Below are 23,683 nucleotides of genomic sequence, written 5' to 3'. Positions count from 1 at the left end.
TTCTTAGTTACAGACTACTCCAACCCCTGATCCAGTTGCGGATCAGTTTAACAAGTCCAGAGAGGGTATAGATAACCAGTCTAAGGATCCAATCAAAGAGAAAATAACAGTGATTGAACCAGGCAGCAAAGAATCTGTCAGTGAGAGCAGCTCAAATGCTAACACCAGCAATGGCAGCAGCAAGCCGAGCAGCCCCAGCACTTCTCCTAACATCACCAGCTCTGAGCAGAAGAGAGGACCAGACGTGACCTCCCAGGCTGTCCAGACTACTGGCCCAAGTAGCAAGCCAGAAAAAGAGGAAAAGGAGGATAAAAAGGAAGGTACACCAGAGTACGTATGCACACCAGAAATAGTATACTTAAAATGGTTCTACACTGATTACCAGGACGGGTGAATACTGTGGAAATCTGCAGACCATAAACTCACTTTTTAATCCCCCAATTTAAATATTTGTAAGTGTCTGATTTCCTAATTTGGAGACGTCGCAAGATTGGGTACTGAACATAAGGTTACAGCTTCATCAAAAGCAGTGAGGGTAGGAGAATGTACAGTGTTTCTGAAGCGCAACTTGGAGGCCGTAGCAGAATTATTTCTGACAAGTACTGAACGTAAGGCCTTATCCTTACAAAGTATTCTTACAAAAGTCAAAACAATCTCCTAATGAGAGAGCTTCATACAATTCAGTGATTTGCATTTTAAAACATTTTACACTTTTTGTAGCTGCTAAACTTAATACTATATTGATTTTTGAAGCGCAGACATTTTGTAACTTTAAACTTTACGTTCTGTCTGGCAGTCACTGTTCATAGCAGCAGCTATTTTGGGGTATATAGAATGGTAAGACTGCTCGTAACAAGGGACTATAGATTGAGGATTATCGCCAGAACCGTGAAGAAGAAAGTTTTGAATTTTTTCCCCACACAGGGTTATTTGAACATTGAATGCTTTATCACGTTATTGAGGCAGAGACACTGTAACAGCATTGAAAAGGGATTTGGATAAGTATTTGAAAAAGAATGTAATAGGATACAGCGAAAAAGCAGGAAAATGGGATTGTGGAAGATAGCTGTAGTTGAAGAGATGGCACAGATGCGATGGACTAAACGACCTGTGCTGCAGATTCTATGTAACAAACTGATCATATGACCCAGTTATCTCTCTGGTTGTGACTTTTAGTTCGAAACAGCAGGAGGGCTAATCTAATAAGTAATGAATTCTAAGGACCGTCTTATTAATTGCTATAGCCTTGTGTTTTACATGTGGCTGACTGCTGTTTTAGATCCTATATAAATAAACCTTGCGAGATAGTTGGAGATAAAATTTGAACCAAATTAAAAATTGCAAAATACATATTTTACAGTACAAAATATTTTTGCTATCAAATCTTAATTTCTAAGCGTACAGTTGTTTCATTACTTTTAGTTTACAGTCCAGATTGGTTATACATATCTATCCATGAGATGTAAATTAATCTATTGGCTATGTGAACTTCAGTGAATATTGAAAGTAGAATGCTTGGCGAGTGGATTATTTGCATCAAGGAGGAACAAAAATTAAATTATAATGACTGGAAAAGAAAATGTAGCAGATATTGTTGCAATTCCATTAAGTTACATGCATGGGGAAAACATAAAGCCTTGTAAATGTTTTAATTTTTCTTTTTTTTCAGACAAGTTAGAAAATCTACATTGAATCCCAATGCTAAAGAGTTTAATCCCAAGACTTTCTATACTCCTGTAAGTTGTACTGTTTTTGTTTTCCCCTATCCCAAGTAGTATTGGTGAAGTTTAAAGGGAAGTTTCTCCCAAATTCAGGGATGGGAAGTGTGTCATCCAGTTCCTCCCCCACAACCCCCGGCCCCAAGTTCTCTCCTTTTGTGGAAGAAAATAATTGGTCTTACCTGATTATTATCTTTTTAATTTCAGTTTTATTGTTGATATGGAGACTCTCGCAAGTCCCTCATCCCGGCCAGACCATTCCAGTGACATCAATTATGGGAACATGCCCATACATTCCAGCGGATCAATTGCAATCAGCAGGAGGGAAGGGGAGAATCACTACAGATTATCTTGAGAGACACTTATGAGCTGCCTGATCCCAGGAAACCATGCTAGAGGCTGGGAAATTTGCATTCTCGGTTGTAACTTGGTTTCCCAAGTTTGGGGGCTCAGAGGCGGTCCTCAGGTCCCTGCTATTTTCAGTGGAGGCACTCTATTCGACGTTACTAGAGCAGCTTAACAGGGAGGGAGACATTACTCAAGTCCTGATTTTGGCAATAATATTAAAACTTTTTACAAAAAGTTAAAGTATCTGGTAAGACAATTATTTTCTTCTGTTAAAAAGGGGTAATACATTGAACAAAATAAACTCTACACTTCCTCTAACATGTATGTTTTTGTTGTTCTACAGTAACCAATTTCAATGCATCCATATTTATTGCTTTTCTATAATAACTGCCAGGGATTGCACTAGTTCTAGACAATATGAAGAGAGTTTGTATAAAGTTTTAGAACCTCGGTGACTTTGTCCCAAAATCAGTTTCTGGTGCCTGTACATTGGATTGTTTTGCCTAAACTGTAGTTTAGGTTGGTTATTGTAACCATCTGTATGTAGTATGTAGCTTTTGAGTGACAGATCTTTTCTGCGAGTTTGCAGTTGAAAAGTTCATTTGTCTTTGTGAAGAATAATAGATTCCATTTCAAATAGAATCATAGAAAGGTTACAGCACGGAAGGAGGCCATTCGGCCCATCGAGTCCGCACGAGTTCTATGCAAGAACAATCCAGCTAGTCCCACTCCCCCGCCCTCACCCCGTAGCCCTGCAAATTTTTTCCTTTCCCGTTCCCTTTTGAAGGCTATGATTGAATCTGTCTCTACCAACCCCTCGGGCAGTGCATTCCAGATCCTAAGCACTCACTGTGTTTTTTAAAAAAAAGTTTTTCCTCATGTCACCTTTTGGTTCTTTTGTCGATCACCTTAAAGCTATGTCCTCTGGTACTTGACCCTTCTGCCATTGGGAACAGTTTCTCTCTCTATTTACTCTGTCTAGACCCTTCACGATTTTGAATACCTCTATCAAATCTCCTCGCAACCGTCTCTGTTCCAAGGAGAATAACCCCTGCTTCTCCAGTCTATCCACGTAACTAAAGTCCCTCATCCCTGGAATCGTTCTAGTAAATCTCTTCTGCAATACGGAGATTTAGTTGAAAATAAGTTTTCTGTGAGTTTTAGTGAGTTGCTCGTCTTGTCCAGCAACCAAGTGTGTTTCTCTCTCACTTAGTCTGTCTTTTCTCTCAACTTTGACAATTTACTGTGAAGGTTAGGTGTAATAATTTCAGATCTCTGTAGATGTATTTTCTGTTGTGTATTTACTTAGTAATAAGACAAATAATATGTGCCACAACTTTCTGAATTTAGTTTTCAGTTGAACTTTTTGTGAATTTCTGAAAATTGAGACTTGAATGCTCTTCTTAAAATTTAATAGCCTAAGCCAACAACCACACCAACCCCACCACGTCCTCAAGCCCAGCCTAGTCCATCTATTGTGGTACAGCAACATCCTCCAACAGTGTACAATCAGCCAATGTGTTTTACACAGAACATGGTGTACCCAGTTCCAGTCAGCCCAGGAGTACAGGTAACCAGTCTGAAATCTTAAGCTTTTTTTTGGTTTAGATTTAAGTTTATTAAATATGGAAAAACCTTTGTGTAGTTATCATTGTCTAACTTGCAGGTTAATAATTTAAAAAAAAAATCTACTCCACAAACGATTTGATGGCAACCCTACTGTTAATCAGTTCTATGCTCACATATCTTTACATTTTTATGTAACAACTTAATTCTCAATGTTTAGACTAACTGCATTCACTGTTTCTTTTCATTTTAGACTACTCACATGTACCATGTCCCAATGACTCCCATGCCAATCAGCCAAGCCAAGCCATATAGAGCAGGTAAAGGTGAGAGAATGTGGTTTTGTCTTGTCTGATGTATGATTCTGTTTTGATGGAATTATATAGGGTGATCTCTAAGTAGCATTCAATATAACTGTAAGTGGCACTCATTCCATTTTCAGTTTTGGTATATTTTGAGATCACTTGTATTTCCAGCATGTTTTGAAAGTTGGTAAGAGATGTATGTTTTGAGCAACTGTAAATCATTATAATGTAAAGATTCAAATCAATTATTAATTGCAAAATAGATATTTAAGTGCATGAAATATAGTTGTTGAAAAGTCTGGTGGGGACAAGAATTTAATTTTCTGAGTGGCTCAAAGGCCTAGCTGAAGTCCCCCCTCTCTCTCAGTTCCCCACCTCCATCCTCCACCCCATCCTCTGCCCCCGCTCACCTTAACTGTATACAATGGAGTGACTTTGGTGTTGCACAGGGATCCTCCCTGTAATTGGTGCCACAGAAATGGCCTAGAAGGGAAGGTGATCCTAGTCAAGGATCCTCGTATTAATGAAAAAATTAACTTTTTTTCAAAAACATTTTTTTTCTGTAAAAGAGGAATATTTTGAGGTGGAAATGCGCACTCTCCCATTTAACCTGAATACAGTAGGGTTTTCTAGTCCTACTGTACTCTTTACTTTAGATTTTCAGAGTTCCCAACCCTATGCGATCCATAACATAATCAGATTTCTATTTATTGACGTACTAGCACATTATTTCTGTTTTTTGTATATTAGTAAACTTTTTCTGTACAATAGCACTGTTTTTCTTTGGGCAGCTGATACAGTCCCCACCGCTTAAAGCGGGCATATTGGTGTTCACGCGATTTGCCCACTATAAGTAGTAAATAGTAAACCATAATAGGTGGTGCATTGAAACAGCATGAAATACATTTGAAGATTTGATGAGTGTAGCTTGTAATCCCAGTACCTGGCTTCTTTGAAAGCTAATAGTGCAATTATCGTTTTTCATTTGCTGCACTCTGTTGCGAAACTAGTGAACTAAACTGTGCAGTTTGAACTGAAACATTCACCGAAGTAGAAATAACTCAAACGCTGCCTATATAGATGATTACAGTGCTTTTGTTGATGCTCAAATGTCATCTTTTATTTCAAATGAGCCATTCATAGCCATTAGAGCAATCTGGGCAGTTTAAAATTTATACAGTCCCCTTTGTGATATAAAGAAAAGCGGAAAGTTTGTTGCTACATCAGTAAGTACAGGCAATTAACCTGGGAAGAACTTATTGAACTGCCCAAAGTAGCTGGTGCGTTAATACGTTATAAGCGGTGCCTTTGTAATTGACTCCCATGGTACTGGCAAATGGTTAGCGCTATGGCAGCTGCCCACGATATCACAGACGGTATAAGTGGTGGGGACTATATGGTCTTTTTGGAAATTAATCACTATCATACATAATAGGAGCATTGTCTGATCATTTGTGAGCTGTTTTAATAATTTGTACTGTCCTGTATTTATTTTATGAACAGTTTTTTTTTTCTTATACACTCTGACAAGACATTGACAGTCTGTACGTTCTTGCTAATTGTTGGCTCTTGTTTTCAGTACCAACCATGCCACAGCAGCGACCAGATCAGCACCACCCTCAGGGCACGCCAACTATGATGCATCCAGTTAATGCGGCCGGCCAAATTGTTTCTACCGCTCCAGCTTATTCACAATATGTCACTTACAACCCTCAGCAGTTTGCTAACCAGCCCTTAGTACAGTCTGTAGCACACTATCAATCACAGGTAAATTGCCAAGATTGTTTTGTATGTGGGTGCTTCCAGAGGGTAACTTACAATGTTTGAATAGTTTTTTGCTAAAATGACATTGCCAGTTGCAAATAGATGGTGTCAGATTTTATTAAGTATATTTAGACAAAACTATGAATAGAAAGAACATTGTGTAGCATTTAAATCAAAAATCAATGCCTTATCTATTGAGTTAAATTCATTGCAGTGAATATTGCTGCTGAAGTATGCTACAGCACAAAAGGAGGCCATTTGGCCCATTGTGCCTGTGCCAGCTCTTTGGTAGAGCTATCCAATTAGTCCCACTCCTGTGCTGTTTCCCCTTAACCCTGTAAATTTTTTCCCTTCAAGAATTTATCCATTAGAGGCAAAACTGTAATTGAACAATGGGTGGCCTTTAAGGAGGAGATGGTTCAGGTAGTCTAGGTACATTCCCATGAGGGAGAAAGGTAGGGCAACTAAAGCCAGAGTTCCTTGGATGACAAAAGAGATAGAGAATAAGATGAGGCAGAAAAAAGGGGTGTATGACAGATGTCAAGTTGATAACACAAGTGAGAATCAGGTAGAATATTGAACGTTCAGAGGGGGAGTGAAAAGGGAAATAAGAGGGGCAAAGGGAGAGTGTGAGAATAGACTGGCGGCCAACATAACAGAGAATCCGAAAGTCTTCTATAGGCATGTAAATGGGTGGTAAGAGGAGGGGTGGTGCCGATTAGGGACCAAAAAGGAGACCTACGCAAGGAGGCAGAGGACATGGCTGAGGTACGAAATAAGTAGATGGTATCTGTCTTTACCAAGGAAGAAGATGCTGCCAAAGTCACAGTAAAAGAGGAGGTAGTTGAGAAACTGGATAGGCTAAAAATTGATAGAGGTGGTACTAGAAAGGCTGACAGTACTTAAAAGTACATAAGTCACCAGGTCCGGATGGGATGCATCCTAGTTTGCTGAGGGAAGTAAGGGTGGAAATTGTGGCAGTACTGGCAATAATCTTCCAAACACCCTTAGATATTGGGGGTGGTGCCAGAGGACTGGAGAATTGTAAATGTTACACCCTTGTTCAAAAAAGGGTGCAAGGATAAACCCAGCAACTACAGGCCAGTCAGTTTAACCTCTGTGGTGGGGAAGCTTTTAGAAATGATAATCCAGGACAGAATTCGCAGTCACTTGGACAAATGTGGATTGATTAGGGAAAGCCAATACGGGTGTTTAACTAACTTGATAAGAGTTTTTTGATGAGGTAACAGAGGGTAGATGAGGGCAGTGTGGTTGATGTGTATATGGACTTTGAAAAGGCGTTTGATAAAGTGCCGCATAATAGGCTTGTCATCAAGATTGAAGCCCATGGAATAAAGAGGGCAGCAGCAGCAGCATGAATACAAAATTGGCTAAGTAACAGGAAGCAGAGAGTAGTGGTGAACGGTTGGTTTTCGGACCGGAGGGAGTTGTACAGTGGTGTTCCAGAGGGGTCGGCACTAGGACCGCTGCTTTTCTTGACATATATTAATGATTTGGACTTGGATGTAGAGGGCACAATTTCCAAATTTGCAGATGATACAAAACTTGGAAGGGTAGTGAACAGTGAAGAGGATAGTGATAGACTTCAAGAGGATATAGACAGGCTGGTGAAATGGGCGGACACGTAGCAATGAAATTTAATGCAGAAAAATGCAAAATGATACATTTCGGTAGGAAGAACGAGGAGAGGCAATATAAACTAGAGGGCACAATTCTAAAAGGGGTACAGGAACAGGGAGATCTGGGGGTATATGTGCACAAATCATTGAAAGTGGCAGGGCAGGTTGAGAAAGCGGTTAAAAAAGCATATGGGATCCTGGGCTTTATAAATAGATGCATAGAGTACGAAAGTAAGGAAGTCATGACGAACCTTTATAAAACACTGGTTCGACCACAACTGGAGTATTGTGTCCAGTTCTGGGCACCGCACTTTCAGAAAAATGTGAAGGCCTTAGAGAGGATGCAGAAAAGATTTACGAGAATGATTCCAGAGATGAGGGACTTTAGTTATGCGGATAGACTAGAGAAGCTGGGGCTGTTCTCCTTGGAACAGATAAGGTTGAGGAGATTTGATGGAGGTATTTAAAACCATGGAGGGTCTAGGCAGGATCGATAGAGAGAAACTGTTCTCATTGGTGGAAGGGTCAAGAACCAGAGGACATAGATTTAAGGTGATTGGCAGAAGAACCAAACGTGACATGAGGAAAAACTTTTTTACACAGCTAGTGGTTAGGATCTGGAATGTACTGTCAGGGGGGAGGTGGTGGAGGCAGATTCAACCGTGGCTCTCAAAAGGGAACTCTAAGTGCACGAAAGGAAAAAGTTTGCACGGCTACGGGGGTAGGGTGGGGGAGAGGGACTAGCTGGATTGCTCTAGCATAGAGCCAGCACGGACATGATGGGCCGAATGGCCTCCTTCCTTTCTATGATTCTATGAATTTCTCATTGAAAGTTATTATTGAACCTACTTCCACCACCCTTTCAGACAGTGCATTCCAGATCATCATAACTCGCTGCCTAAAAAAATGTTTCCTCATGTCACCTCTGGTTCTTTTGCCATTCACCTTAAATCTGTGTCCTCTGGTTACCAACCCTTCTGCCACTGTAAACAGTTTCTCCTTATTTACTGTATCAAAACCCTTCATAAGAACCATAAGAAATAAGAGCAGCAGTAGGCCATATGGTTCCTTGAGCCTGCTCCGCCATTCAATAAGATCGTGGCTGATCTTCGACCTCAACTCCACTTTCCCGCCCGATCCCCGTATCCCTTGATTCCCCATGACCCTAAAAATCTATCACTCTCAGCCTTGAATATACTCACCAACTCAGCATCCACAGCCCTTTGGGGTGGAGAATTCCAAAGGTTCACAACCGTCTGAGTGAAGAAAATCCTCTTCATCTCATTCATAAATGGCTAAACCCTTATCCTGAGACTATGCCCCCTAGTTCTATTCTCTCCACCCAGGGGAAACAACCTCTCAGCATCTATCCTGTCAAGCCCCCTCAGAATCTTATGTTTCAATGAGATCACCTCTCATTCTTCTAAACTCCAGAGAATATAGGCCCATTTTACTCCATCTCTTCTCATAGGACAACCCTCTCATCCCAGGAATCAATCTCGTGAACCTTCATTGGACTGCCTCTAAGGCAAGTATATTCTTCCTTAGGTAAGGAGACCAAAACTCTGCACAGTACTCCAGGTGTGGTCTCACCAAAGCTCTCTACAATTGTAGCAAGACTTCCTTACTCTTGTACTCCAACCCCCTTGCAATAAAGGCTAACATACCATTTGCCTTCCTAATTGCTTGCTGTACCTGCATGCTAACTTTTTGTGTTTCTTGTACGAGGACACCCAGATCTCGCTCAACACCAAAATTTAATAGTTTCTCACCATTTTAAAAAAAAATTGTGCTTTTCTAGTCTTCCTACCAGTGAATAACCTCACATTTCCCTACATTATATTCCATCTGCCACCTTCTTGCCCACTCACTTAACCTGTCTATATCCCTTTGTGTCCTTCTCTCAGCTCTCTTTCCCACCTGCCTTTGTATCGTCAGCAAACTTGGATACATTACACTCGGTCCCTTCATCTAAGTCATTAATATAGATTGTAAGTAGCTGAGGCCCAAGCACTAATCCTTTTTTTAAATTTGTTCATGGGATGTGGGTGTCACTGGCAAAGCCAGCATTTATTGCCCTTGAGAAGGTGGTGGTGAGCCACCTTCTTTACAACTGGGTGGCTTGCTAGGCCATTTCAGAGGGCAGTTAAGAATCAACCACGTTGTTGTGGTCTGGAGTCACTTATAGGCCACACCGGGTAAGGACGGCCAGTTTCCTTCCCTAAAGGACATTAGTGAACCAGATGGGTTTTTACGACAATCCGGTAGTTTCATGGCCACTATTAATACTAGTTTTTTTTTAATATTCTTGTGGCACCCCACTAGTTACAGCCTGCCAACCTGAAAATGGTGCGTTTATCCCTACTGTCTTTTCTGTTCGTTAACCAATCCTCTCTCCATGCCAATATACCCCACCCCATGAGCCCTTGCGTAACAACCTTTTATGTGGCACCTTATCGAATGCCTTTTGGAAATCCAAATATATTACATCCACTGGTTCCCCTTTGTCTGCCCTGCTAGTAATATCCTCAAACAACTCTTAAAATTTGTTAAACACTATTTTCCTTTCATAAAACCATGTTGACTCTGCCTAATCATATTATGATTTTATAAGTGCTCTGTTGCCACTTCCTTCATAATGGATTCCAGCATTTTCCCGATGACTCATGTCAGGCTAACTGGCCTGTAGTTCCCGGTTTTCTCTCTCCCTCCTTTCTTGAATAGCGATGTTACATTTGCTACCTTTCAATCCACTGTGACCGTTCTAGAATCTAGGGAATTTTAGAAGATCACAACCAATGTATCCACTATCTCTGCAGCCTCCTCTTTTAGCACCCTAGGATATAGGCCATCAGGTCCAGGGGATTTGTCGGCTTTTAGTCCCATTAGTTACGCAAGTACTTTTTCTCTACTGATATTGTTTTTAAGTTCCTCACTCTCATTTGCCCCTTGATTCCCCACTATCTTTGGTATGCTTCTTGTGTTTTCTACTGTGAAGACGGATACAAAATATTTGTTTAACATTTTTGCCGTTTCCTTATTCCCCATTATAATTTCTCCTGTCTCAGTCTCTAACGTACCATGGTTTACATTTGCTACTCTCTTCCTGTTATATACTTGTAGAAGTTCTTACAATCTGTTTTTATATTGCTAGTTTACTCTCTCTTCTCCCTTTTTATCAGTTTTTTGGTCATCCTTTGCTGGTTTCTAAAACTCTCCCAATCCTAAGGCTTACTACTATTCTTCGCCACATTATAAGCCTCTTCTTTTAATCTAATACTATCCTTAACTTCTTTAGTTAGCCATGGATGGATCGCTTTTCCCGTGGAGTTTTTATTTCTCAGTGGAATGCATGGTCATTGAGAATTCTGAAATATTTACTTAAATGTCTGCTACTGCTTATCTACCGTCATACCTTTTTAATCTACTTGCCCAATCTACCTTAGCCAACTCGCCCCTCATACCTATGTAATTGCCTTTATTTTAAGTTTAAGACTATAGTTTCGGACTTAAGTATGTCACCCTCAAACTCAATGTGAAATATTATGATCACTCTTCCCCAGAGGATCCTTTACTATGCGATTACTAATTGACCCCTGTGGCATTACACTGGACAAGATCTAAAATAGCCTGTTCCCTGGTTGGTTCCATGATGTATTGTAGGAAACTGTCTCAAATGCATTCCATGAACTCATCCTCCAGACTACCTTTGCCAATTTGATTTGCCCAGTCTATTTGAAGATTAAAGTCCCCCACGATTATTACATTACCTTTGTTGCAAGCTCCTATTATTTCTTGATTAATACTCTGTCCAACGGTACAGCTACTGTTAGGGGGCCTATAAACTAGTCCCACCAATGTTTTCTGCCCTTTGTTATTTCTTATCTCCAACCATAATGATTCTACTTCCTGATCTTCCGAGCCAAGATCCTTTCTCACTACCGTCCTTATGTCATCCTTTATTATCAGGGCTGGCCCCCTCCTTTTCCATTCTGCCTGTCTTTCCGAAACATCAAGTACCTTGGAATATTTAGTCACCTTGCAACCACGTCTCTGCAATGACTATTAGATCAAACCTATTTATCTCTTATTTGTGCTACTAATTCGTCTGTCTTGTTCCAAATGCTTTGTGCATTCAGATAAAGAGCTTTTAATTTTACTTTTTACCATTATTCCCTGCTTATTCATGATTTTGATCACCTCTATCAAGTTGCCTCTTAACCTTCTCTGCTCTAAGGAGAACAACCCCAGCTTCTCCAGTCTCTCCACATAACTGAAGTCCCTCATCCCTGGTACCATTCTAGTAAATCTCTTCTGCACCCTCACTAAGGCCTTGACATTCTTCCTGAAGTGTGGTGTCCAGAATTGAACACTACTTCAACTGAGGCCTAACCAGTGTTTTATAAAGGTTTAGCTTAACTTCCTTGCTTTTGTACTCTGCCTCTATTAATAAAGCCCAGGATCCCATTTTTTTTTTTAACAACCTTCTCATCTTGACCTGCCACCTTAAGAGATTTGTGTGCTCACACCCCCAGGTCTCTCTGTTCCTGCACCCCCTTTAAAATTGTATCATTTAGCTTACATTGCCTCTCCTCTTACCAAAATGTATCATTCACACTTTGTGTTAAATTTCATCTGCATGTGCCTGCCCATTTCACCAGTCTGTCTATGTCCTCCTGAAGTCTGTTGCTATCCTCTACATTGTTTACTCCATTTCCGAATTTCGTGTCATCTGCAAACTTTGAAATTATACCCTGTATACCCAAGCCCAGGTCATTAATATATATCAAAAGGAGCAGTGGTCCTAATACTGACCCCTGGGAAACACCACTGTATACTTCCTTCTAGTCTGAAAAACAACCATTCACCACTGCTCTCTGCTTTCTGTCCCCTATTCTGGCAAACTACTGAAATGTGATGTACTTAATCTCCGTAAATAAAACATGAGAGCGATATCACAGACACCTGAGTAATGCATTTTTATTTTGTCTGTTTGCACACTTTATTTTACTGGCTTTATTTTCACCATGCAGCCTCAAATGTACAGCCAAGTAATGCAGAGTAACGCTCGAATGATGGCGTCACCTGGTCATGGACAACCAGGAATGGTCCCTTCATCTGCAACACAGTATCCTACTGCTGAACAAACGCATGCTATGTATGGTAAGTCATCATGGCAGTTTTTACTATTGATATTTTTTGGTTGAAACTAATGGTGTTTTTTTGGTAATTTGTATTGCACAGGGGTCTATGGCGGTAAGGAATGTTGGCCTTTTTCTCAAGGGGGTTGGAGTACAAAAGGGAGACAGTGAGGCTTCAGTTGTACAAGGGTTTGGTCAAACCCCATCTGGAGTACTGTGTTTTGGGCACCGTGCCTCAGGAAAGATATATTTGCCTTGTAAGATCTGATATTTTTTTCTCAGTTTAAAATGTCTATTAATAGGACTATAAATAAAACCTTGTCACAGTTGAGATCCGAGAGAAATCTCCACTTCTGACTATCTGGCTGCATCATTAGTGGAGATAATTTTTGCAGGATATGATCTATCTATATGTTGCTGCTGTAAAGGAGTAATTGTATATCATGGTTGTGTTATTATGTACTTGACAGTACATCACTGCACACACTTCATAACATTGGGTGGCTTGAATATCCTAATTATCCAATCTTGATAATAAGTTCAATAAGGTGAATTAGGAGAAAGACCCAAGTGCAGTACTTAGCCAAACGTTGAATGTGTTACCGCAGCAGCGATCAAAGTAAATGATACGGAGTGTACAAGGAGATCCATTGTATCCCTCCCTTGGACTTGTATTCTAACCTTAGAAACCATTAGTGAAACCTGAGTGGAGTATTTTGTCCAGCTGTGATCACCGTTCGTAAGAAAGGATTCAGGGAAGGGCAACATAGATGATTCCAGGTTTTAGAGCATCTAATTGTAAAGAGAAGTTATAAAAGCTAAGTCCCTTCTACTTAATGGAAAAAAATTATGGAAGGGGTGGGGAATATGATCCAGGTTATTAAAATAATGAACGGAAATAATGTGAGAGTCATTTGTGTAAGAGAAGTCTAGGTGAACTAGAGGTCATGATTAACTTCTTCAGCTAATAAATTTAACTTCTAAATGGATAATTAACTTGTGGAATAGACTGACACCTGGTGTAGCAAATACCAACTCGGATAAAGCAACGCAAAGGGAAACGGTTTCAGTACCCACTGCACCAGGTATACAGGGATATTGATTTTGGATGGGGAAAAGATGAGACAATAGGCCAGATTTTGCTGTGAGCAGCCGTTTGTTAGACTTGCACTTGTCCATAGACTTTCTGTGGGGTTTTGCACAGCAAGTTGCTATCAGCCAAATATCCAAACAGTGTGGTGCCCTCTACAGGGCACCTGGGACCTGTGTGAACTTGGCCAGCAATTAACTAATCAGATTGAAGAATCATTAATAAGCAGCACAGTCTGAACCAAGAAGTGTAAGTTACAATAGTGAATTCAGTGTCAAATCAGATACAGAAAACAAAATAGAGAAGGAAAGAACGATTGGATTGAGAGGGATGAGACAAAGAAAAAGTTTTTTAAAAATTTATTTACTTTTTAAAAAATCTCCCAACAATAATTAAAAGCTGAAGGGATGAGACTGTACACTTGTAAAAGTTAATTTTCAGTGCCAGAGAGATTGTTTGGCAGTAATTAAAACTTACCACTCCATTAAAAGGGTACTTAGACTGGAATGGACAAGCCCTAACTTTTTGTGGCGAGTTTAGTCCGTGTCTACGACGTTAGTACAGGAACTTCACACTGTTAAATACATTAGAATGGGGAGCCAGACAGGGAGATGCCGTTTTTGTGCAGCTTACGGGGTTGGGGGGGGGCGGGGGGACAGCGCATGTTGGACAGCAACTTCCAGATTTTCACATTTAACTGCACATGTGCGCTTGCTGGCAGTTGCTGTCCGATTTATGCATAAATAACGGTGGGCTTTGTTAGCCTCACCATTATTTTCACAGCAAAATCTGGTCCTTTGTTTCATGGGGCCTTTTAAAATGGGGCCTTGGTAGTGAAGTGAGTTCAATAGATTCAGTAGCTTTTTCATGTTTCTACATTTTACCTTTTGACTAATACTATTATTTCTTCTTTTCATACTTCAGCCTATTTATACAGTTTCAACTGTTCTTTTCTGTAATGAAAATGTTAAGTATTGCTGAAATGAGAATGTTGCAGGAGGTTCATTGGGTATAAGATGTGTCTTGACAGAATTGCAAATTTCTTGAATGCTGTTCTAAAGTTACCAGCAAATCAAGGTAGAGTTATAATTAGAAAACTGGATAACATGTTTTACTATTATCTCCAGTCTCCCCTGGCCCAATTCATCAGCAGTATGCACCCCACCCAACTGCTACCCTACATCCACATCCTGCACACCCACAGCCATCTGCTACCCCAACTGGACAGCAACAAGGACAGCATGCAAGTCATCCAGCGCAAAGCCCAGTCCAGGTAAGGAATTCCGACTGCCTTTAGTTAATTTACTTCTGGGTGTGTTTTGTAAAGTGGTGGTAAACAAAAAGGAAAGGCTACGTTAGAACTATTTGTTTTGCTCTAAATTTCAAATTTAAACCCCTTAAAATGTAGTAGAAGGTAAAAGAAAAGTTCTCCTACTGTAGTGACCTATGCCTTTTGCTGCCCCTCAGCGACATCATCCGAAAACACATCAGGTTTCACATGTATGCTGACGACATCCAGCTCTCCCTCAGATCCTTCCACTGTTTCTCATTTGACACATTGCTGGTCTGACATCCAGTGCTGGATGAGCAAAAATTTCCTTCAACTAAATATTGGGCATACCGAAGCCATTGTCTTTGGTCCCCGCCACAAACTCTGTTCCCTAGCCACCGACTCCATCCTTCTCCCTGGCCACTATCTAAGGCTGAACCAGACCATTCGCGACCGTGGCATCCTACTTGACCCGAGATGAGCTTCAGACCACATTTTCGCTCCATCTCCGTAACATCGCCCGTAATCGCCCCTGCCTCAGCTCATCTGCTGCTGATACCCTCATCCATGCCTTTGTTACCTCTAGACTTGACTATTCCAGTGCTCTTCTGGCTGGCCTCCCATCTTCCACCCTCCATAAACTTATCATAGAAGTTGAGCTCATCCAAAACTCTGCTGCCCATATCCTAACTCGCACGCAGTCCCATTCTCTCATCACCCCTGTGCTCGCTGACCTCCCAGTCCGGGAACTCCTTGATTTTAAAATTCTCATCTTTGTTTTCAAATCCCTCCATGGCCTCCCCTCCCTAGCTCTGTAACCTCCTCCAGTCCTACAACCCTCTGAGATCTCTGCGCTCCTCCAATTCTGGCCTCTTGCGCATCCCTGATTTTAATCGCTCCACCATTGGCAGTTGTGCCTTCAGCTGTCTAGGCCCTAAGCTCTGGAATTCCCTCCCTAAACCCCTCTGCCTCTCTACCTCTCTCTTCTCCTTTAAAGCCCTCCTTAAAACCTATCTCTTTGACCAAGCTTTTGGTCACTTGTCCTAATATCTCCTTATGTGCCTCGGTGTCAAATTTTGTTTAATAACGCTCCTGTGAAGTGCCTTGAGACATTTTAGTACATTAATGGTGCTATATAAATGCAAGTTGTTGTCGAATTGAGCTTCTCTTGTGTACCTTTTAACAGTATGTTCAAGAGGAACAATGTTCCTTTCAGCTAAGTTTGCTAAGTCGGACCAAGGATTCAGTCACTCCACAGCTATCCAGTATAATAGTAACATTTGAAAAGTTATTTAGAAAGTTAGTCACAAAACTTCAAGGCTGTTTTATTTACTTCAAGGACCAGGAGAAGAGATTGTTTTGTATTGGGGTTTACATCATTGTTCCTCTATCTGGCAAGATCCCTATTCACCCAGGGAAGCACTGTACACGGCCACCCAGATATTGCCCTGCGGTGTTGTGGGGGCGGTGCAGATAAATTGAAGGCTTAGTCATCTCTGGCTTCTCTTGTGTACCACTCAGCAACCAGTTGCAGAGCAACATAGGCCAATATCAAGGGGTAGGTCATTTCTTCCCACCTTTGTTAAGGAATGATGTGAAGTGGAGAGAGGAGCCGATGACTAACAAAGTACATTCAAAAATGAGACTTTTTAGTGGCAGTAAAAATAAATAAATTAAATTGTAATGCAGTCTACTTTACAGAATTGGTACACTATTGTATCCTAGACAGCTTGCCAGAGCAGTGTGTTGGTGTATCATTGCGCTGCACTATGGACTGGTAAGATGTATATTGTAAGGTAGAGGGGGCAATGAGATATGTCACTAATTATTCTGTTTTGAAGAGCCTTGTCACTTCTTGTTGACGGAACCCATATTCATTTGTCTAGCATCTTTAATGGGTTTAGCAACTACTGTATGTCCCCTGAACTTTGTATTACTCAGAAAAAAAACAAATCTTTGGGACCTAACTGTATACAGTTTTGTAATCAAGTACTAACATGCTTTCCAGGATAATTCTTTGACTTTCCAATACTTCATTAGATTTTTTTATTCCAGCATCCTCAACATCAGGCTCCTCAGGCCCTTCACTTGGGCAACCCTCAACAGCAGCAAGCAATTTATCATACAACTCTTACACCAACTCCGCCCTCTATGACACAAGGTCCCAATCCACAGTCTCCTCAGACCAGCTTCCCATCAGCACAGCAGACAGTCTACACGCTTCACCCTCAGCAGGTTCAGCACGGATACTCTAATCCACCACATATGGCACATGTATCACAGGTAAGCAAATGTACCAACACTGTTTTGGACTAAGCTATTAACATAAACCTTGTAGCAGTGTAGGATTCTTTGTATGGTTTGAAATACTTTTTTTTTTAAATAAAGAAACTGCTAAATGCTTATTAAATAGTAAGGATTTTTTTGAGGGCCCAGCTTTGGGGAGGGTTCCGTATTATAAGTGCCTCCCAATCAGATGGTGGAGGGTTCAAAGACTAGGATTGTTTATCGGTGGGAGTGAGTTTGATCAGTTTGTTGCTCAGCTGCTTTATATTGGTAGAATGTGCTGTTTTTGGGAAGAAGCTGGTTACTTCTTTTGCTGCAATCATATTTCTGTTACTTTATTCGACTTTGCAATCAGTCAACACAAATCTTTTATAAGAATACTGATGGGATAAACTTTAGAATCTTAACATTTGCATGCAGACAGGTAATTTATGGAGGAAAATAGGATATTTTTGGTTTATTTCACCTAATTTCTAGAAGAAAATCTAATTTTCTTGTCCAGTTCAAAGCATAGTCCATTAGTATCATCTTGGTGATGGTTGCTAAAAATTAAATAAAATAAAATGATAGGATACCGTATCTTACTTAGGAAAACTTGTTGCCAGTGGGGTAGGATCTGGTGTGAAATCAGACCTGGTGCTGCTCACTAAGAAAGTGTTCCCCACTCACCTTAGATTTGCATTGGTCCTCCAAAGTACTGTGCCATGGGGTGGATGGCATTGCACCTCCAAAGTACTGTGCCATGGAATGGTATTCTTGTTGCTGTGGCAACTAATAGATTTGCAGAATTGATGTCACTGAATCGTGCTCGAGATTGCTTCCAAATTGATACAATAATTCACATCCATCAGCTGATATGTGAGAGATGAAACAGCACAGCAGCTTGTTCCCAGCCTGACTCCTGTTGTGAATGCAGGCAGGTATTTGTAAGTGAGCTGAGCTGGTCACACGCTGGTACAGCACAGTTGCACTGAAGTAGCACAAGGACAGCTACTGTTGCAAAAGCTGGTGAAGCATTAAGTTAAATTATTATGCATCAATTACACTTATTTTTTGCTGTGAACAAGATCTTGTATTACCACAGCCACTTCCTACATGCAATTAACACTGCCAGTACTGTTCAGTATAGTTTTGGGAAATGTGTGTGTATATGAGCTACTGTCAGATCCCTTTGCTTATTCAACGGAAGTAATGATTTTTGCTGGTTTATTTTTCTTTGTAGGCACACGTACAATCTGGAATGGGCCCTCCACACCACCCCGCCCCTACCCATCCTCCCATGATGCTGATGCCAGCGCAGCCACCAGGTGGTCCTCAAGGTGCCATCCCTCAGAGTGCACTGCCACCCATTCCAGTTTCCTCAACTACACACTTCTCCTACATGGCACACCCACAGGGTGAGTAACGGCAAAATCAGCAGTAAAAATTCAGCATTCCATTCACAACTCGTAATAAAGGCTAGACTTGTAGGCTTAGGGTATAGCAAATGGAAGGAAATAAATCCTGTGGAATTCGCTACATCTTTACTGAATTTGTATTCTTCACATTCTGCTACTGAAGCATCTTTATTTTTCTCCCAGACCACACACACTGGCTGCCCAACCCTAGCCAGTCTCCTATTAATTCTGCACCCATGCTACCTTTAACTTGGGGCTGTGTAAGAACGACCTCTGCATGATATTCCCCCTCTCAGTACGTGAATACTTGGGCTTTACCTGGCACTTCCCATAGTGCATAGCTGGAATTGTGCTAGGTTAGAGGAAGTACTTGTAAATTGCTGTTTCACATGGAAGGAGTAATTGTGGTCCTGGACAGTGGCATGGAAGGAGGTGAATTGGCAGGCCAAATAAAATATCTGCTTGAATGTGTTTATGGATTAAACTTGGTAACTTACAACTCTTTCTTTTTCATCTCCCATTAGTACAAGCCCATCATCAGCAGCAGTTGTAGTCCTGTCCTACAGTAAGCAACAGGCTGGCCAGTTGATGCCACATATCCTTTCCCGCCCTAAAACCTGGAACCAGAAGCACAGAGTACTAGAAATTGTCTTCTCATGCTAAACCTTTCGCTGTCACATAACATCGAGTAGGAATGTGTTAACGAGTGATTCAATGGCTGCTCTTGTGAGGAAGGCAAAATGGACTGGAGAGAAGGAAATGAGAACCAAGTGGAAATTCTGGAATCAGTGTGTCCTATCAACAGCCCTACAAAATGCCCCAAATCAGCTTTCTGATAACTGGAATGTATTTATTTTGCCTGACCCTTCTAAGTTATGAACTCCTCAAATGGTGAAAGAACTAATAAAATTGTTTGTTCCTGCTGCAAGCCATCCAGATTTGGCAAACCAGAACCCTCTGCTTCTAACCAAACTTGAACTCCATCTTATAACAAAATCCGGTTGTGAACTGGTGGATTATTTATGAATAGAGGTTGCTGGAGGAGAGCACTGTCACCAGACAGTGATGTAACTTTTAAGTTAAAAACTTTTACTTTGTAGATAATATAAAAAAAAAATAAAAAAACAAAAAAATAAAAAGTTTTAAAAACTGACACTGTGCAATTGTGACTTTTTCTACAACTTTTACACTTCCTTTATTAATGGTTAGCAACATTGAATGGAAGATGAACACAAAATTACGGAATACGAAAAGGCTGTTTTGACTACTTGAACCCTTTCTTTTAAACAGATCACATACAGTTTGCTCTATAATGGCCTCTTTCAATTTATCTCCTTACCAAACCATGAGGATGGTTCATAGTGCAGTTGGGTGCTGAGACGTGAAAATGAGCTTCAATTGGCCAAACGGCATTTTCTCATCTTTAGAATTTCTTATGTTGTTTAACCGTCTGAAGGGAAGTGGGTAACCAAAGGTAAAACTTCCAAGAACAATGAAGTTTCTCCTTGACTCCTGTGGGTAATTCTGGAATTTTTACTCAATTATAAATCTTAACATTATAATCCACACGATTAAATCCTGTCCTGTTGCAGATGACATACCTGCAGTCCTGAGGATTGGACAGTGTGTTCTGGAGAGTATTTGATGATCTAAGTCTGTACAGTCCCCACCGCCTATAGCGGATGTGTTGATGTTAACGTAATTTGCCTGCTATGCGTGGTGGACGGTAAAACCAAAAAGTTAACTAACCAACGTTTTTTTTAAAAAACAGGAAATCTCACTTAGTAACTGCCTCTCCTGAGTGTTAGCAGTTGCATCCAGAATCTCATCATGTAATCGCACTTTAACGAGGTGCGACCATCTGATTGAAATTTCTTGAAGACCTAACTGACTGAAATCAGCAGAGCCTTTTATATTGGCAAGTACAAGGTAAGTACTTATTGAATTGCCCGAAATAGTTGGCGCGCTTAATACGTTATAAGCGGTCCCTTTGTAATTGATTCCTATGGCAAATGGTTAGTGCCATTTGCCTGACATAGGTTGGCTGCCCATGATAAGTGTGGACTGTACTTATCTCTGTCTCAAACTCTGTTATTTCTGATGGAGTTGTTAATCAATGTACTAATAATTATCTTTTGATTACTCTTGAAGGTGTTGATACTTGGCTCGGGTATAGTTTCACAGGTGCGTGCTGGTACCTTGTTGCTCATGAAAGTTTCCATATTGATTGTCAGCAGATTATTCAAACTCAGTGGGAATCGCAACCTAGTCTTGCACTTGTGGTAATCAGGTAAAGGCAATCCCAGCAGAGGTTGCTGAGTACCAGATGATTTCCTCTCCCTAATCCAGGGATGCTCCGGCCCATTGTAGTGTATTACCACCGGCCTCGCTGAGACCACTTATTTCAGCTGATAGTGGCTCCAATCTGCTTTCCTGGTCTGTGTGGTATTGCAACTAAGTGGTTATAAATGGGGATGGGTTGGGGGGGGGGGGGGGCGGGGGGAAGGTAGTCTTAAGAAAACTTTACAACATAACTTGAATTGTTAACTTCATGAACAAACTTTGACACACTCCACCAAGTTAAATGGGGAAGGAGGAGGCAATATTGCAGAAGATTGAAGTTTTTTTCAGCTTACATTCTGCTATAACACTGACACATGCTTCAATGTAGTCATGTGATGCACTTACTTTAATTTACAGAATAGCTTTTAAGTGACTTTACTTGAATAAGTCTGGGTGATTTTGTAATTTTCATAAACTATTGGAAATGTCTCATTAAAGGTCTAGTTTATTTTTTAAGACCGCCTGTCTTCATTAAAGAAAAACATTGGGACGGTGAAGGGACAGGAAACAGAAACTTGGATGACTGCTTATTCAGTTTAACTTTATTGCTCTGAAGTAATGAAGTAATAACCTTGCAACTGTTTCTTAGACTGTTCTACACTACTTTCTGCTTTGAAATGCTTAGGCTCCTGTCGTCGTCCTTGTGATGGTGGTTTTCTGTTTCTGTGGCAGAGCTTGTTAGAACTGAACTTGCATGATTGAGATTTTTTTTAATGTGTGTTTGTAAATTATTTTTAATTTAATCCAAAAACTCATTGAAAGAATACACTTTGTAGGCATCAACAAGCTAAGCATCTCATTTGTGATTTACTAGAAGTATAATGTGTCTGTGGTATGTGGGGTTTAAATAAGACCTGTTCAACGTGTCAAAACTATCCTGAATTTATGTATATTGACTTTTTGCGTTAGAGACACAAATTCTATTAGTAGTTTACTGTTACATGTGTGGATTCATGTAATGTATTTTAAGGAATGAGTGTTTCATGAGGTGGAGCCTCAGACAGGTTTGCGTGATGACATAGATTTATTTTGAAACATGAATTGCAGAAATATTTATTGTTTAGCATATAGAAGATAATGCACAGATCCTGCAGTATATATTATGAATGGACCTAAATGCATAAACCATGTGACATATTTGTGAATGTTGCATGGTGAGGTCTATGAATTGTCTGGTAGTGAAGGTACGCTGCACTTTTTGTGTGATTTTGGCTCTTTAGCTATTAATATGAAATATAATTGAGACTGAACTGGAAATGCCAACTTCCAAAACTTCAAGTTTAAAGTTTCAAGAGTTCATGGAGCAGTTTAAAGTTCTACTATTAGATAAGAGAAGACAGGAAAGTAATCTTTTCTAAGACTGCAAATCTCACTAGTTGATGAACAGAATGTATCATGGAGCGCTGCTTTTCCTGTTTGTGTGATTGTGAGCAGGCGGCATAATTCTGTGCTGCTCACACATACTACTCAATTATGCTGGTGTAAAGCTGCAGATACAGTACAATAGCACCAGTAAATAACCCTATTGTTTTGGAATGTGTAACTGAGGCGTTGCTGAAAGATAAATTACTAAATGTGTGGATACATATTGAAACTTTCCTTTATTTTTCAGTCTCTGAAATACTACTTGTGACTATGCTTGGCAATGGAAGTAGGATTCTGGCCATCATAGGCTGTGGCACAATATAGGCCTGGGGCTGTAATTGAGCTGTGTAAGCTATGCTGTTACTGGAGAGGCAATTTTATCCCTGCCCGCCTGGTGGAAAATGGGCAGACGGCCAGTTAAAATCGCCTGGGAGACTCCCCCACTGACATCCGCTTCCTTCCTGAATTCTTCCATTTTAACCTGCTCTTCTGGACAGGCGGGAAGAACACCTACTGAAACTGACGAGGTCCTTCAAATATGCAGATCAGGCTCTGATGTCATTGGGGCCCCTCTGCTATTTTAACCAATGGCCTGAGCAGGGTTGTGTCTTTCTCGTCAGGTCAACCTAGTGGAGTCCAGGCCAGAAGAGGCCAAACAGGTAAGTTTTTTAATGTTTAAAAAAACTTTCCTTGTGGGCCCGGTAGAGCACTCCTCCTCCTCCACCTCCTAGCCTCAAGGAAAGTTTAGGCCTCCCCTACCCCGGGCTCCCCTCCCTTCCGATCGTGAGGCCCTCCTGAAAGCCCCTCCCTGCGATTTACCCGAGTGCCGTGGCAATTCCTTCTGTTCTTAGTGGCCTCCTGCCGCCCAATATTCTGCTCCCACCCGCTGGCCAGCAACCGGCTGAGCCTCACTGCCTAGGTTTCGCAGCCAGTTCCAGCGCTCAAGTACTTTGTGCAGTCAGGAATATGGTGTGAATATGGGATGTTACTTTTCTTCAATTGTTTTTGTTTGAGCTGAACTTTATTTTAAGTTGTCTTGTGTTGGGTTGATTTTGTTTTATTAGTTAACTGTTTAGGATGGGGGTAAATTCTGTCGAGAAGAATAAAGATAAATGTAAGGAATCTTACAACACCAGGTTATAGTCCAACAAATTTATTTTAAAATCACAAGCTTTCGGAGATTATCCCCTTCGTCAGGTGAATGAGTGAAAAGGTTCTCAAATCGCATATCTTATACTAGGCTGGGACAGCATCACACCAATCAAAAGGTGTCGTTGTTGTTCAAACAGGCCAGTCACGGAGAACAGCATGTCCCAGTACACTGGTAATACATTGTGTCAATTACACAGACAGAGAGAAAGAAACCCAAATGGCAGAGAGAGAATATTAAAAACATAACTTTTTTTTTTCCCCTTTTTGCTGGTGGGGTTACATGTAGCGTCACATGGAC

At 40.8% G+C, this 23,683-nt stretch overlaps 1 protein-coding gene across 10 annotated transcripts in view; it reads left to right on the top strand.

The window, feature by feature from the left end:
• Window positions 1-19,678, top strand: part of atxn2 (ataxin 2) — a 104,925-nt gene extending 85,247 nt beyond the window's left edge. For 3 of the 10 annotated variants that reach the window (XM_068005859.1, XM_068005869.1, XM_068005868.1), the window contains 11 exons: window positions 8-330; window positions 1,670-1,736; window positions 3,484-3,636; window positions 3,886-3,958; window positions 5,517-5,704; window positions 8,813-8,869; window positions 12,375-12,504; window positions 14,700-14,845; window positions 16,883-17,125; window positions 18,351-18,525; window positions 19,050-19,678. In XM_068005859.1, the coding sequence (XP_067861960.1) occupies window positions 8-330; window positions 1,670-1,736; window positions 3,484-3,636; window positions 3,886-3,958; window positions 5,517-5,704; window positions 8,813-8,869; window positions 12,375-12,504; window positions 14,700-14,845; window positions 16,883-17,125; window positions 18,351-18,525; window positions 19,050-19,078 (1,584 nt within the window). In that variant the 3' untranslated portion in view covers window positions 19,079-19,678. The remainder of the gene's footprint in view (window positions 1-7; window positions 331-1,669; window positions 1,737-3,483; window positions 3,637-3,885; window positions 3,959-5,516; window positions 5,705-8,812; window positions 8,870-12,374; window positions 12,505-14,699; window positions 14,846-16,882; window positions 17,126-18,350; window positions 18,526-19,049) is intronic. The other 7 variants (XM_068005862.1, XM_068005860.1, XM_068005863.1 and 4 more) reach the window with 7 other exon arrangements.
• Window positions 19,679-23,683: the final 4,005 nt, after the last annotated feature.

This window comes from Heptranchias perlo, chromosome 25 (assembly GCF_035084215.1).
Source record: "Heptranchias perlo isolate sHepPer1 chromosome 25, sHepPer1.hap1, whole genome shotgun sequence".
Lineage (NCBI taxonomy): Eukaryota > Metazoa > Chordata > Chondrichthyes > Hexanchiformes > Hexanchidae > Heptranchias > Heptranchias perlo.
This window is presented reverse-complemented; position numbering and strand designations above follow the sequence as displayed.